Genomic DNA, 13,380 nt, shown 5'->3' on the forward strand with positions numbered 1-13,380 from the left:
ATATAAGATTAAAATATATTTCATTCGTGAACACCAGCTATTATATTTTCACTCGTTGCTACGCCACTCGTGAAAATATTGAATCTGGTGTTCACTCAGTGAAATTATATTTCAATCTTACATGCAAAACAAACAAATATCCTCTATATAATCCTCTGATATATTACAATAAAACACTGGAAAGCATGAAATAAAAGGATATATTAATGAATGATATGCTTAGGTGGCAGCAAGTCACTGAGGGAAGAGGATCTTACAGGACCATATATACCAGATTTGTTCTGTTTTCGTAAGGAAAGTGACCTTGCGACCACATACACGCATCACAGCATTCCCCTTCTCTTACGAGAAAAGGACAAAGAGTTGTCCGTCCTTTTATTAAAGAGCAGAGTTTAAAAGGAAGCCATTTTCAAGAAAGCTAGTTTTCACATATATGTCTCGAATTGGTTTATATACAACAATAGTAACGCAAATCAAACGGGGTATCAATTAACGTCCTTTTAAGTTCGCTTTTTTGTTAACAGTAGTCATATTTACAAATCTAAACTCATTCAAATTTGGAACAAATTCTATTATCATACAGTTTTCAGTCTGTCTTTATGTCTATGTAACTGTAGCATATGTCTTTAAACTTTCATTTGTTATATTTTCTCAAGATGGCAAAGTTATCATTTATCAATGCAAAATGCATCGAAGAAATACCATGACAATACAGCTATAGCTTATTACAGTTTTTTTCTCAGAGCAAATGAAGTTTAAACTTAAAGAATTCAAGCAATTCATTGTATGTTTTCCTCATTCCAGTGGAACGAAGTCTTCTACAAAGGAAAAAGGTTTTATTGATTGTTAAAAAAAAGTGAAATATTTTACAATATGGCCAAAGGCCGGTTACACATGGCTACTACTCTAAATAAATAAGTATTGAGTGATCTCCCTTGTATTTCGATAAGTACTGTCAATAACTTAAAAAAAATGATTTATTTCATAGCTATTTCCAAGAAGGTGATTATTTCGTCTTATTATATATGATCACGTGACCTTAAATGATGTCACAATATTTATGAACACGTGACCTAAAATGGTTTACTTTTCGGATAAATGTGTGAAATTCCGGAAGAATATTATGTAAACAGAGTTTATGTCATGAATCAATATTATCTTAACTTTCCGTGAGTGATTAGCAGTAAATTCCACATCCTTTCAAAGATAGAAGCATTATAGATCTACACTCCAAATATCTTAACCTTGAATGATATCCTTCACATGCAGTGGCAATTCCTTATCGACATAAGGAATTTAAATTACTTAAATTACAAGAAGATAAACATTGCAAATGATTCTTGCCAAATTTATCGTGTCTTTCAATTTGCAGGTTGAAGAGACGATGACACGAAGACACGATAAATTTACAGAAAGTCTTATGTCTTCGCCTATTAAAAATATCGTTATTTTTCGCCTAACAAGTATCGTGTCTTCGTGTCAGCAGCCTCAAAAGTCGAAAGCGAAGACGTGATAAGTGAGCATATTATCGTGTATTCGCCTTCTAGTTTTGAGTGGCGAAAGCACGAAGACAAGAACATGAAGAAAATGCCGAAATCAGCCACCATAACTAACTCTCTGAGACCTTTATTAGAAAGGATTTTCGTATATTCACTGCATCGCAACCATCATTTCAGTAATATTATCGAAAACCTCAGACTTTACAATGTCGAATTATTAAACAGAACACTCTTAGGTTTTCAGAGACCAATTAAAGTCAGCCCGCAAAAATTTTAAATGACCGAAACAGGAGTTTGTTTTCAACAACATTTCTGTTAAAATCTTCGTAGAGCTTTAATGTATAAAGAGGATTGTACCCGTTCAGACTTTCCCTACATTTCCGACAGCTGAGTCATCCTGATTTTTTTGGCGATTCAAATGTCTCCTGGCTACGGAATTCCATAAACGACAGCCTACTGTTTACTGTCAACTGCCTACTGTCAACTGCTTACTGTCAACTGCCTACTGTCAACTGCCTACTGTCAACTGCTTAATGCTACTGTAAATTGACAAAAGCTAAATGTCACACCTACCAAATACCCGATTAATTGCCTGAAAGTAAATCTCGGCTTTGTACGTCCTTCTTCCAATGCGTTTGTAATTACAAAGGGGGGCCTTTTGAAACAGTATTGGTCAAGAAATTATACTGTATCATAGATGAAGGCTTTGACTGATAAAACCTTGGAACTCGTTACATTTAAAAACATGTATTATTCTCGTGTTACTAAGCAGAAAGATAGGTATTTATCTTTGCAGGCATTTGGAAACTTTTTCAAATCATGGAATTTATACCTTTGTCTATGCTAAGACTATCATATTTCTATAAAATGTGTAAATAAAAAACGGGAAAATGATGCAATTAGCTAAAAACTATGGAAATAATGAAAGGTGTACATTCTTTTAAAATAAATGAAAATTTTGAGAAAAAAAAGTTTTTTGCTTAATAATTGATACAAAATCTTTATTTGGTGACTAATCAAGACCATTTAAATCCCTATTGATTCAACTATAATTCAGGGTACATGTTTTGCGTCTATTTGATACCTTGAATTTTGTTTACCATATGCTTTGACAACAATATATTATTTTAAACATAATGAACATTAATTTTCTCTGACCCCAAAGTGCGGTCATTTGCCTGATGTTAAAAAATGCATATGAACCCGTTTAACGCACTTTAGGGTCGACATTGGACCCCACTCTGGGGTCGGACCACAAAGTACGTAACGCACTTTGGGGTCGGACCCCAAAGTGCGTTTGACCCCAAAGTGCGGTGTTACATTGCTATATGGCTCGGACTTTGCTTATAACCGTTTTCTTCTCAAAGCAACTGAACTTTAAACTTACAGAATTCAAGCAATTCATTGAATGTTTTCCTCACTCCGGTGGTACGAAATCTTCTACAAAGGAATAAATTTTTATTGATGGTTAAGAAAAAAGTGAAATATTTTACAATATGGTCAAAGGCAGGTTACACATGGCTGTACTCAAAATTGTCAGTATTGAGTGATCTCCCTTGTATATCATTACTGTCTCGTATGTTCATCATCAATAACTTTTAATAAGAATGATTTATTCCTGAGCTATTTCCATGAAAGTGATTATTTCGTCTTAATATATATGATCACGTGACCTTAAATGATTGTACCGTCACAATATTTATGAACTCGTGACCTTACATGGTTTAGTACTCGGATATATGTTTGCTATTATTTAGTAATACTGTTTTTTACAGTTTATGTCATTAATCAATATTATCTTAATTTCCAGTGAGTGATAAACAGTAAATTTTACATCCTTTTAAAGATTGAAGCATTACCTACACTCCAAATATCTTAACTGTAAATGATATCTTTCACATTCCGTGCCAATTCCTTATCAACTCAACCTAAATAACAGCAGGATAAACATTGCTAATGATGCTTGGAAAATCTATCGTGTCTTTCAATTGCGGGTTGAAATTTAAGAGACGATGCAACGAAGACTCGATAAATATACGGAATACCGTTAGGGCCATCGTGGTTATACGTTAAAATACAAAGGGCGATAGTGCGATGAAGACAACAAGACAGTGCGTTGGCGACAATGCGATAACGCGATAGTATGATGACGACAGGGCGATAGTGTTATCGCAATGTCGCATGGTCGTCATTGCACTATCGTATTGTCGTCATTACACTGTTACACTATAGCATTGTCGTACTGTCGTCATCGCATTATCACACTGCCGCCATCGCACTATCGCATTGTCGTCATTGCACTGTCGTATGTCGTCATCGCACTGTAGCATTTTCGCCTCTGGATTATAAAGTATAACCACGATGGTCTTAACTGTATTCCCTAGTTATATGCAAACAAAATCGACTATGCTGATGTAAAGAATTAATAAAAATATGATTATGATACGCTGTTGAAATATAAATAATAATCATCAACAAACACGTTATACATATACAAGATAACTTTTTCGTAAATATTGTTAATATAAGTATACAATTCGACAGATCATAATGTACATTGTAGTTGTAAAATATAGCACAGATTATCCTCGAAATACGTTTAATCGAATACATGAAGATTGTTTTCAAATCACTACCATAAATGATCGATTGATTGATTGATATTTTGGGTTTTAATTCATCATGTAAATACTATAAAAATAAATCGCAATTTCGAACAACAGACAAATCAATTCAATATATAAAATAGATTAAGTAGACATATAAAATTATTCATCAATTTAACATACTAGTACGTGTGTTTCACACGGAAAAAAAAATAACTAAATCTTTACAAACTTGTAGAAATTGTAGATATGAATGAACGAACACGCAATGCACGAATCTCGCGTTTTCATTTTCATTATTATTATTATTATTATGATTATTATTATTATATTATTATTATCATCATCATCATCATCATCATCATCATCATCATAATTCCTTCACTTTTTGTTTTGGATCTTTATATATTATGTCCCGGCTTTTTTTTAACAAAAATTATATTACTGCTATGTAGCAATGCTATGTTGCTATGTGACATAACATTAAATAATAATAAACCATGTAAAATTATTGCTTCACTTTAAGTTATCGGTATTTTTTCGAGTACTGTCATGAAAATATTTTTTTTTTAATCGCTTCTAAAGTACAAAATTTGATTTATGGGTCGAAATGTCCTACCCACTAGGGGTCATTGAAAAAGGGATATAAGTGTAAAGGGGTCTAAAAGTCATCTTAATATCATAAGGATTCGAGAAGTCAATAGGTCTAAGAGTCTTACTTTATTGGTATTTTGGTTTCTAATTAATAGTGTAAATACAATAAAATGAAATCATCGCATCTTGAACAAACAAATCAATTCAATATGTAACATTGATTAAGTAGATATGTAAAACTATTGATCGCCAATATAACATACATGTGTTTCATACATAGAAATTGTAGTTACATGTATGAATAAACACCAATGCGCAAAAAATCAACAAAAAAAAAAAAAAAAAAAAAAAAAAAAAAAAATCAAAGCAAATACATGTACATGTATATTATTACTACCATATGTAGCAATGCTACTTAATTATTGTTTTGCTATGCAACATAACATTAAATGAATTAAAAACAATATTGCTTTATTGCTTTATACAGTCTGATGCATTATCACTATATATATTTGATAAAATCTTTACAATCAATAAAGAGCTTTGATATGGAATGCTTAACATTTTGCTTTTAGATCTTCTTCATTTTTTTATTAATCTGCATATGTTTCAAATATTTTTTAGTTAATGTAAAATGCGGAGTTCTTCTCAGATCGGTGCTAGGGGTGTCGGCGGTATCTTGCACTTTGGAGTAGAGTTCATGAACATGCTTCAATCAAACCCAGTCTGCAGCATTTTCAATTCCTCCGTTTTGGACTTTCTTTAGGGATTCTATTTCTCTCTATTCTAGCACCAAATAATTTGAAAATCAATGTAACTATGTATTTAACCCACGACGCTCGATTCGTTTTAGTACATGCATTTTCTATATGACAGGTAATAATCACAATTATGTTGAGAAGCAGTCAATCCATTTTTCAAATTCTTCATTTGTTTTTGCCATCTTCACACGAATGTGTATTTCAGTGTCGCCGAAATAATAGTAAGTGGTATGTCTTTTGTCTAAAATGCTTTGTGATTTCGGCAAATTAATTATTAATCTTCCCAATTTTTGACACCCCGACTCTGTTGTATAAGTAACATCAAGATTTGTAGAACTAAATAATGTAATTGCTGCATGTTCTTGACTTGCATAAGCTGCAATTGATTTCTCTTCTTTCGTAACTCCTATTGGAATTTCCTCTCCAATTTCAATAATCTTTTTAAAAATTTCTTTACAATGCTCCCGTCCATCACGTATAGTTTTTCTAGCAGGGTCGTGATGTTTTTCAAACAAAGGCAATATTTCTCTTCCAATAGTGAACCTTGCAATTCTCGTTTTAAATGCATCCGAATGATGACCGAAGTGAACGGCTCCTTTAAGCACAGCTAAACCTGCTTCCTTCAGAATAAGGAGTCTTTTGTCAGGGAAGCTTTGTTCGAATGCTTCTGTCACGAGATCACACTCGCTAAACCCGCCAACAAGAAGTATAGCCTCAATATCTTGTATTTCTGGTTGTTCAAACATCTTTTTAACATGGTTGATAAGCATTTCTATCGGAAGGGTAAATAAGGCTTTTGCGGCAACCTTTTCAATCCTCAACTTATCTCCAATCCAGCTGTATTTTGTTTTATCATGTAACCTTGCTCTTTTTGTGGCCATTTTGATCCCATCTAACTCAGCGAGTTTGCACAGTGATAGGGGGAGTTTGAATGTTATTTTCCCTTCATTGTCTCTCGTTATCGATCTTTTCTTTGTCTCAAAGTCTCGAAGAAGGTCAAAATAGTCGATCATTTCCTCTCGCTTAAATTTGTCCATTGCCGCCGCCTGTACTATATTTTCAAGCAATTGTAAGTAGTTCTTATCAACTTCATTTCCACCCCATGCTCCTCCACTTGCTTTATGTATCTCTTTCAAACTTCCATCGTCCATTTTCTGATGTACTGTTATATCAGCTGTTCCTCCTGAATACCATATATTAAGATATTGGAAAACGGTAATAAAAAAGTTATAATGCAAATCAAAAGGCGTTCTAAAGTAAATAAAGGCGTAAAAAGGCGAATCAAAATATTTAATAACGCAAGGAAAAAGGCGTTATTATGCAAAATAGAAATAAAAGGGTTATCTATAATGCAAAACCAAGGCGTTATAACACAGTTCTAACATGATTCACGCTATTCTCCTATCAAACGGATAGGGCAGTTTAGTACATAAGTACATTATTACACGATAAATGCACAGCATAAACAACGTCATATGACGTAAGATATGTCAATAAACCAAATGACGTCAGAAAAATAACTTTTACGCTCAGTGTAGTTCCAAATATTCTATTTATTTTATATTTTATTAGCATGTTAGAATGGAATTAGAAATATTTCTTGCATTATAGATTAATATCCACTGTTTATTTTCAAATGATTTGAACTCAAACCTTACATTATCCTACAACAATGCATTCAAAATCGATATATATTTCCTAAACAAATAACGTTCATAACGCCAATTAAATTAATATTTATGCTAATCAAATTGCCTGGTAACGTAAAAAGGAAAGAACAATATTAATATGAAATAATATAGTTTGCACACGATAAATGTATCTAAGGATACGTCCGATTGCCAGAGTCTGGGTTTTTTTTTATCTCTTATAACAACAAGACAATACCTGTTATTCAAGTGTGCAGTTGATGACTATAAATATTAATTAATCTAAGAAGTATTGACAAATGTACTCAATTAAATTTACCTCCTAAGTCTATGACCATATATTTAGTTAATTGCTCGGAGAGACTACTGAGCTTGTCATCTGTTTCAACCTGACACCAGAGTGATGCTGCTTCAGGTTCAAGGGCAAAGGATATTTGCTCGTTTGGAATTCCAGCCTATTGATAATAATTTATTGATAAAAGTTCTGGTATATTCCACATAATGATAATCAAATAACAGACAAAAATACATTTAGAGTGTAAACTTATTTAATAAATATCTTTTTATTTCACATTTCTGATAGCATTCAAAATCTTCATTGTTTAAATTAAGGGATTTAATTTTATTCATAGAAACAAATGTATGCAATCATATTGCATTCATCATATTGAAAAAAAATGCAAAGGTCAAATCATATAATGATTACTTTACCTTATAAGCTGCCCTTCTCATGAATTGCTTTGCCTTTGGATCCCAAATAGCCGGAACTGTAATCACATACTGAATGTCAGTTTCAAGTATTTCACATACCCTTGACTGCAGCGTTTTCCAAAGATGATTCTTGAGAAATGACATTGAATGAGCAAATATATCTATGGCTGGCATTTTCATTCCAGAAATGTCTTCTATGAGAGTGTCAAGTTGCAAATTCTGAAAAGACAGAACATCATGACAAAACTATATATGTATTTGAAACAAACCGTAAGTCTTATCAATGGTAATTGTTGTCTAATGTTATGGATAATGATTTAAGTTTTTAATGAATGTGATCGGTAAAAGTGTAACATATTTATAATAAACATCAAATGGATTTCGTTACTTACTGTTGTTTCATAAAGTATCATTTTGAAACGTCGAAAAAGGTACCAGCCGTGGTGTTTGGCATCCTCCGCCAAATCACTATACTTATTTTCAGCCTCAAATCCAAACGAATGGAACGTTTTGTCGGGTTTAAGCAAAACTGAAGAGGGACATTTTAGTGACATAAGTTTCTCAGAACCAGCTACCCAGTTTGGGTTGGTATGTATATCGTTTGGCTTGTCACGGAACGAGAAAGCATACCCACTGTAAGTGGTTCCAAAGTCTATAGCTGCAACAAGTAGTCTGTTACAAGTTGACTTTTCAGCTGCCATTGCCATTGCGGCTAAAATATACAAAACAGATCAATTGTCAACAATTATGAACTATTCGAAGTACAATTTAAATTTGTTGCAAGTTCATATTCTTCCATATCATCACATAAGACAAAATCTCTTACCAGGTTAAGATGAACCCACTTAGCTAAAATCTACTTTCTATTTTTAGATGGAAAAGTGGATACATCTTTATATATAAAGTATACTATATAGATAATAATAAGTATATAGATCAAGTATATATATCAAGTTTATGTATTAAAGTTTAATTACCCAGCAAAGAATGTACTTTGCGCATATGAAGAAGGGTCGGGGTTGAATGTTTTCTCAGACAATTGTCACACATGTCATAAGTAGAAATGTAGATAAGATTACTTCTGACCTCCTAAGTTAATGTGTGTTTTTGTTTATTTCAGACAAATTATTCATCAATTCGAAACGTTTGTACGTCATTTAAGATTCCTATTTAACTACGTTACTCATCTTATTCATTGCCGAAAGAAACACAAAGAGGAAAAAGGTCTACTTTTGGTTTCATATATTTGAAAAGAAAATCACCAGCGATCCAAACATTTATCATATTTATCTGCATATGGTGACAACTATAACATAACATGTTCAATAGGAACATTCGTGTTAAACAAATCGGTATCAGATGTAACCTGATATATTTTGGTGCATGGTCACTATTTGAAATTTTCATTCAGAGACGTGCTAACATTTGTAATCAAGCTATGTATATATATATATATCTTGATTACAAATTTGTCGGCTGCGTTTTAAACGTCAAACTTTAAACGTTTAAGTAAATACGAATATACTCTTTCTGTCTCTATATATAGCGTCTTCGTGGAAAAATTACTTCCTGATAATGTTTTCGAACTTTACAGGTGCAGATCCAGCACTGAAATTGAGGATGGTTTGAATTTAACAACTAAGAATATTGTATTCACTATTCAAGAAGAAATGTCACAGGTTTTAAAATACTTGAAGATTTTCGAGATATACAGATCTGACCTTTATTACATACACAAACTCTTTGGCTATTTTTTTCATCGATTTACAACAAAACACTTCTTTTTATATATTGCCTATTACTTTAAAAAGCAATTTCGAATTCTTTAGGGAAAAAAGAAGAAATTCCGACAATTTGCATTATTTGTTTGGTAAAGTGGTTTTAATAGTTTGGGAATTATTGCCTATAGTTGTGTTATGATTTTTGCTGATAACATATAAGAAAGACAAATTGCCGTGAAGTAGGTCTGTTCTTAAAAGTTACGTATTGTTATAATCATATGAGACAACAAACTAACGTTTCACAAATTAGTCGCCAGTTTCTTAAAAACATAGAGCATTGGCCACTTATCGCTCACCTGAGCATAGAGTGTTATATTGTGTAAATTAAGGGAAAGCTAGTCTTTAGTACAAGAATATGAACGATGTTGGTCACTATGCCATACTAAATGCAAACATATCTTTTATCTTTACTTTATACATAGTCCTAATTTCACAGTTTCACTTAAAAAAGCAAAAATGTAGGTCACTTGGTCAAAATCTAGCTCAACTGTTGTCAAAGTTCAGTTTTACATAGAAAACTGTGCGTAGAGTCCACTTTTGATAGCTGCACATCAAAGAATATTTTTTTAATCGTCACATCATACCTAATCTCCCCTCCCACCGGGTAACGTTATACCCACTAAAACTGCCGGTCATCAGTCTAAAAATAGATTTAAGCTATCTAGTGTGGTCAGCATGATCAACGGTTAATGTATATCTACTTAACTGTTTAGATATATATTTGTTACTGTTATTTACTCATCAAAGAATGTAATATTCACATATGAATTAAATGTCTATCTAACTAGCAAATTTATACTCATCAAAGAATGTAATATTCACATATGAATTAAATGTCTATCTAACTAGCAAATTTATCAAACATGTTGACAACATGAAATGTAGATAAGATTTCTTCTGTCCTCCTAGGTCAAGGTGTATATTTGCTGAGTCTAGACATATAGTTAATCAATCGTTTCGTCATCTAAGTGTCCCCTTTTACTACTTTACTCAATTATATTCATTGCACTAACTGTTTGTCGAATGAAAAACAAAGAGGAGAAAGATCTACTTTTGGTTTCATATATTTGAAAACAAAATCACCAATAATCCAAACATGTATCAGACCAATCCGCATATATGTATTCCATTGTAAAATGTATAGTTCGTTAGTAAACATTTCACCTCAGAATTATTGTGATTAAAATTTTGGTTTAATATTAAAAAAATATCTACTTACCAAAACGACAACTACAACACTATTATTGAAATAACCTGTTCAAAAGGTACATTCGTGTTAAACAAATCGGTCTAGATGTAACCCGATAAATTTTGGTGCATGGTCACTTAGCTTAAAAAAGTATTTGAATTTTTTTATTTAATTATCCGAAGACGTAGGTAATGGCGTGCTAACATTTGTAATCAAGCTATGTATGTATATATTTCTTGATAACAAATGTGTCGGCTCCATTTAAAACGTTAAACGTTTAAGTTGAAACGAATATACTATCTTTATCTCTATACATAGCGTCTTTGTGGAAAAATTACTTCCTGATAAAGTTTCCGAACTTTACAGGTGCAGCTCCAGCACTTAAATTTGGGATAGTTTCAGTCCAACAACTACGAATGTTGTATTCACAATTCAAGAAAAAATGTCACAGGTTTTAAAATACTTGAAGAGTTTCGAGATATACAGATCTGTTCTATATCAAGTCCACACATTCTTTTGGCTATTTTTCCATCAATTGAGCACAAAACACTCCTTTTTATATCTTTTCTATTACTTTAAAAACAATTTCGATTTCGATAGGGAATAATAAATATTTTCCGACAATTTCCATTTTTTTTTTTTTTGGTTAGGAGGATGAAGTTTTTTTGCGAATTATTGCCTATATGTGTGTGATGATTTTTGCTGAAAACATAGGAGAAAGAAAACTCGCCGTTAAATAGGTCAGTTCTTAAAACTTACGGTTTTGTTATAAACATATAAGATAACAAACTAAGGTTTCACAAATTAGTCGCCAGTTTCTTAAAAACAAGGAGGGCATTGGCCACAAAGCGCTTATCTGAGCATAGAGTGTTATTTTGTGTAAATTCAGCGAAAGCTAGTGTTTAGTACAAGAATATGAACGATGTTGGGCACTATGTTATAATAAATGCAAAAAATATATTTTATCTTTTACTTTATACATTGTCCTACTTTTATAGCTTTACTTAAAGAAAGCAAGAATGTAGGTCACTTGGTCAAAATCTAGGTCAGCTGATATCAAAGTTCAGTTTTGCATCTAAAACTGTGCGTATAGTCCAAATTTCATAGCTGCATTTAAAAAACAAGATAGTAGGTCACTTGTTCAAATTTTATATCTGAAACTATACAAAAAAATGAATTGTTGAAAATCATGAACTACTGGAAATACGTTAAAACTTGTCACAAGTTCATATTTTTTAATCGTCACATTATACCTAATCTCACACCAGGTAAAGTTATACCCCCTTAAACTGTCGGACATCAGTCTAAAAATAGGTTTTAGCTATCTAGTGTGGTCAGCATGGTCAACAGTTAATGTATATCTTCTTAACTGTTTAGATATATATTTGTTACTGTTATTTACCCATCAAAAATGTAATTTTCGCATATGACGAAGAGGCGGGGTTGAATATTTATATTACTAGGAAATTTATCAAACATGTTAGAACATGAAATGTAGATAAGATTTCTTCTGTCCTCTTAGGTCAAAGTGTGTATACAAATAATTCATCACTTGTCTCGTCATCTAACTTTCCCTTTTTACTTCTTTACTCAATTTATTCATTGCACGAAAGAAAAACAAAGATCTACTTTTGGTTTCATAAATTTGAAAACAAAATCACCAACAAGCCAAACATGTATCAGATTTATCCGCATATATCTTATTCCATTGTAAAATGTATGGTTCGTAACTTAACATAAACCTCAGAATTATTGTGATTAAAATTTGGTGTAATATAAAACATTATCTACTTACCAAAGTGACAAATGTAACACTCTCTTTGGAATAACCTGTTCAATAGGTAGTCTGGATTACCTGCCCTTTTCTCTGCATTCCTCTGTACTAAAATTTATAGTACGACGGGAACCAGACTAGTTCAATAGGTACATTCGTGTTAAACAAATCGGTACCAGATGTAACCTGATATATTTTGGTGCATGACTACATGTATAATAAAGTATTTTGATTTTTTAACTTAATTATTCATTGACGTAGGTAATGGCGTGGTTACAATTTTAATCCAGCTATGTATGCATAGATGTTTTGATTATAAAAGTGTCGGCTCCATTTAAAAATTCAAACGTTTAAGTTGAAACGAATACACCCTCTCTATATATAGCGCCTTCGTGGAAAATATACTTCCTGGTTTAGTTTGTGAAATTTTACAGGTGCAAATCTAGCATATAAATTGGGGGTAGCGTGAATCTAACAACTACAAACTTTGTAAGCAGTCATTTGCAACAGCGACAGAAACGTCGCAGGTTTTTATCTAAAATGCGTTATGATTTTCACCATGTACAGATCTGTCATATATTACGTTCAAACTCAAGTGGCTATTTTAATCCACAAAACACTCCTATTGATATTTTTCCTTTTATTTTAAATGGTTTGAATTTCTTTGGAGAACAAAATCTTATTTTCGACGATTTGCATAATTTGTGTGGTGTTAATTTGATTTAAGGGGGTGGGGGGATAAGTTGGTGTTTAATGATTTTTGCTGAGAACATAGGAGAAAGAAAAACACACCTATCGTGAAGTTGGTCTGTTCCT

The 13,380-nt window shown here is 32.2% G+C and overlaps 1 protein-coding gene across 2 annotated transcripts; it reads right to left on the reverse strand.

The window, feature by feature from the left end:
- Window positions 1–4,482: 4,482 nt before the first annotated feature.
- On the reverse strand, window positions 4,483–12,692 carry LOC132730124 (heat shock 70 kDa protein 12A-like). 2 transcript variants are annotated; one of them, XM_060715980.1, is made up of 5 exons: window positions 10,821–11,441; window positions 8,213–8,532; window positions 7,821–8,039; window positions 7,429–7,564; window positions 4,483–6,643 (listed from the first exon to the last, which is right to left on the reverse strand). In XM_060715980.1, the coding sequence occupies exons 2-5, from the start codon at window positions 8,525–8,527 to the stop codon at window positions 5,589–5,591; spliced, it is 1,725 nt and encodes a 574-aa protein (XP_060571963.1). In that variant the 5' UTR covers window positions 8,528–8,532; window positions 10,821–11,441; the 3' UTR covers window positions 4,483–5,588. The 2 variants fall into 2 exon arrangements, with proteins under 2 accessions (XP_060571963.1, XP_060571962.1); XM_060715979.1 differs by lacking the exon at window positions 10,821–11,441 and adding an exon at window positions 12,586–12,692 and having other exon boundaries at window positions 4,484–6,643.
- Between the last annotated feature and the right edge of the window lie 688 nt (window positions 12,693–13,380).

Source organism: Ruditapes philippinarum, unplaced genomic scaffold (genome assembly GCF_026571515.1).
Source record: "Ruditapes philippinarum isolate M1 unplaced genomic scaffold, ASM2657151v2 ctg1882_1_1_1_1, whole genome shotgun sequence".
In the NCBI taxonomy this organism is placed as follows: domain Eukaryota; kingdom Metazoa; phylum Mollusca; class Bivalvia; order Venerida; family Veneridae; genus Ruditapes; species Ruditapes philippinarum.

Bases quoted from the DNA above. Each gene is read 5' to 3' on its own strand.
- LOC132730124 (XM_060715980.1), bottom strand. From the start codon at position 8,527: ATGGCAATGGCAGCTGAAAAGTCAACTTGTAACAGACTACTTGTTGCA. The intron at 8,040-8,212 runs GTAAGTAACGAA...CTGTCTTTTCAG, and splicing joins TGATACTTTATGAAACAACA to AATTTGCAACTTGACACTCT. The intron at 6,644-7,428 runs GTAAATTTAATT...TATGGTATTCAG, and splicing joins TATGGTCATAGACTTAGGAG to GAGGAACAGCTGATATAACA.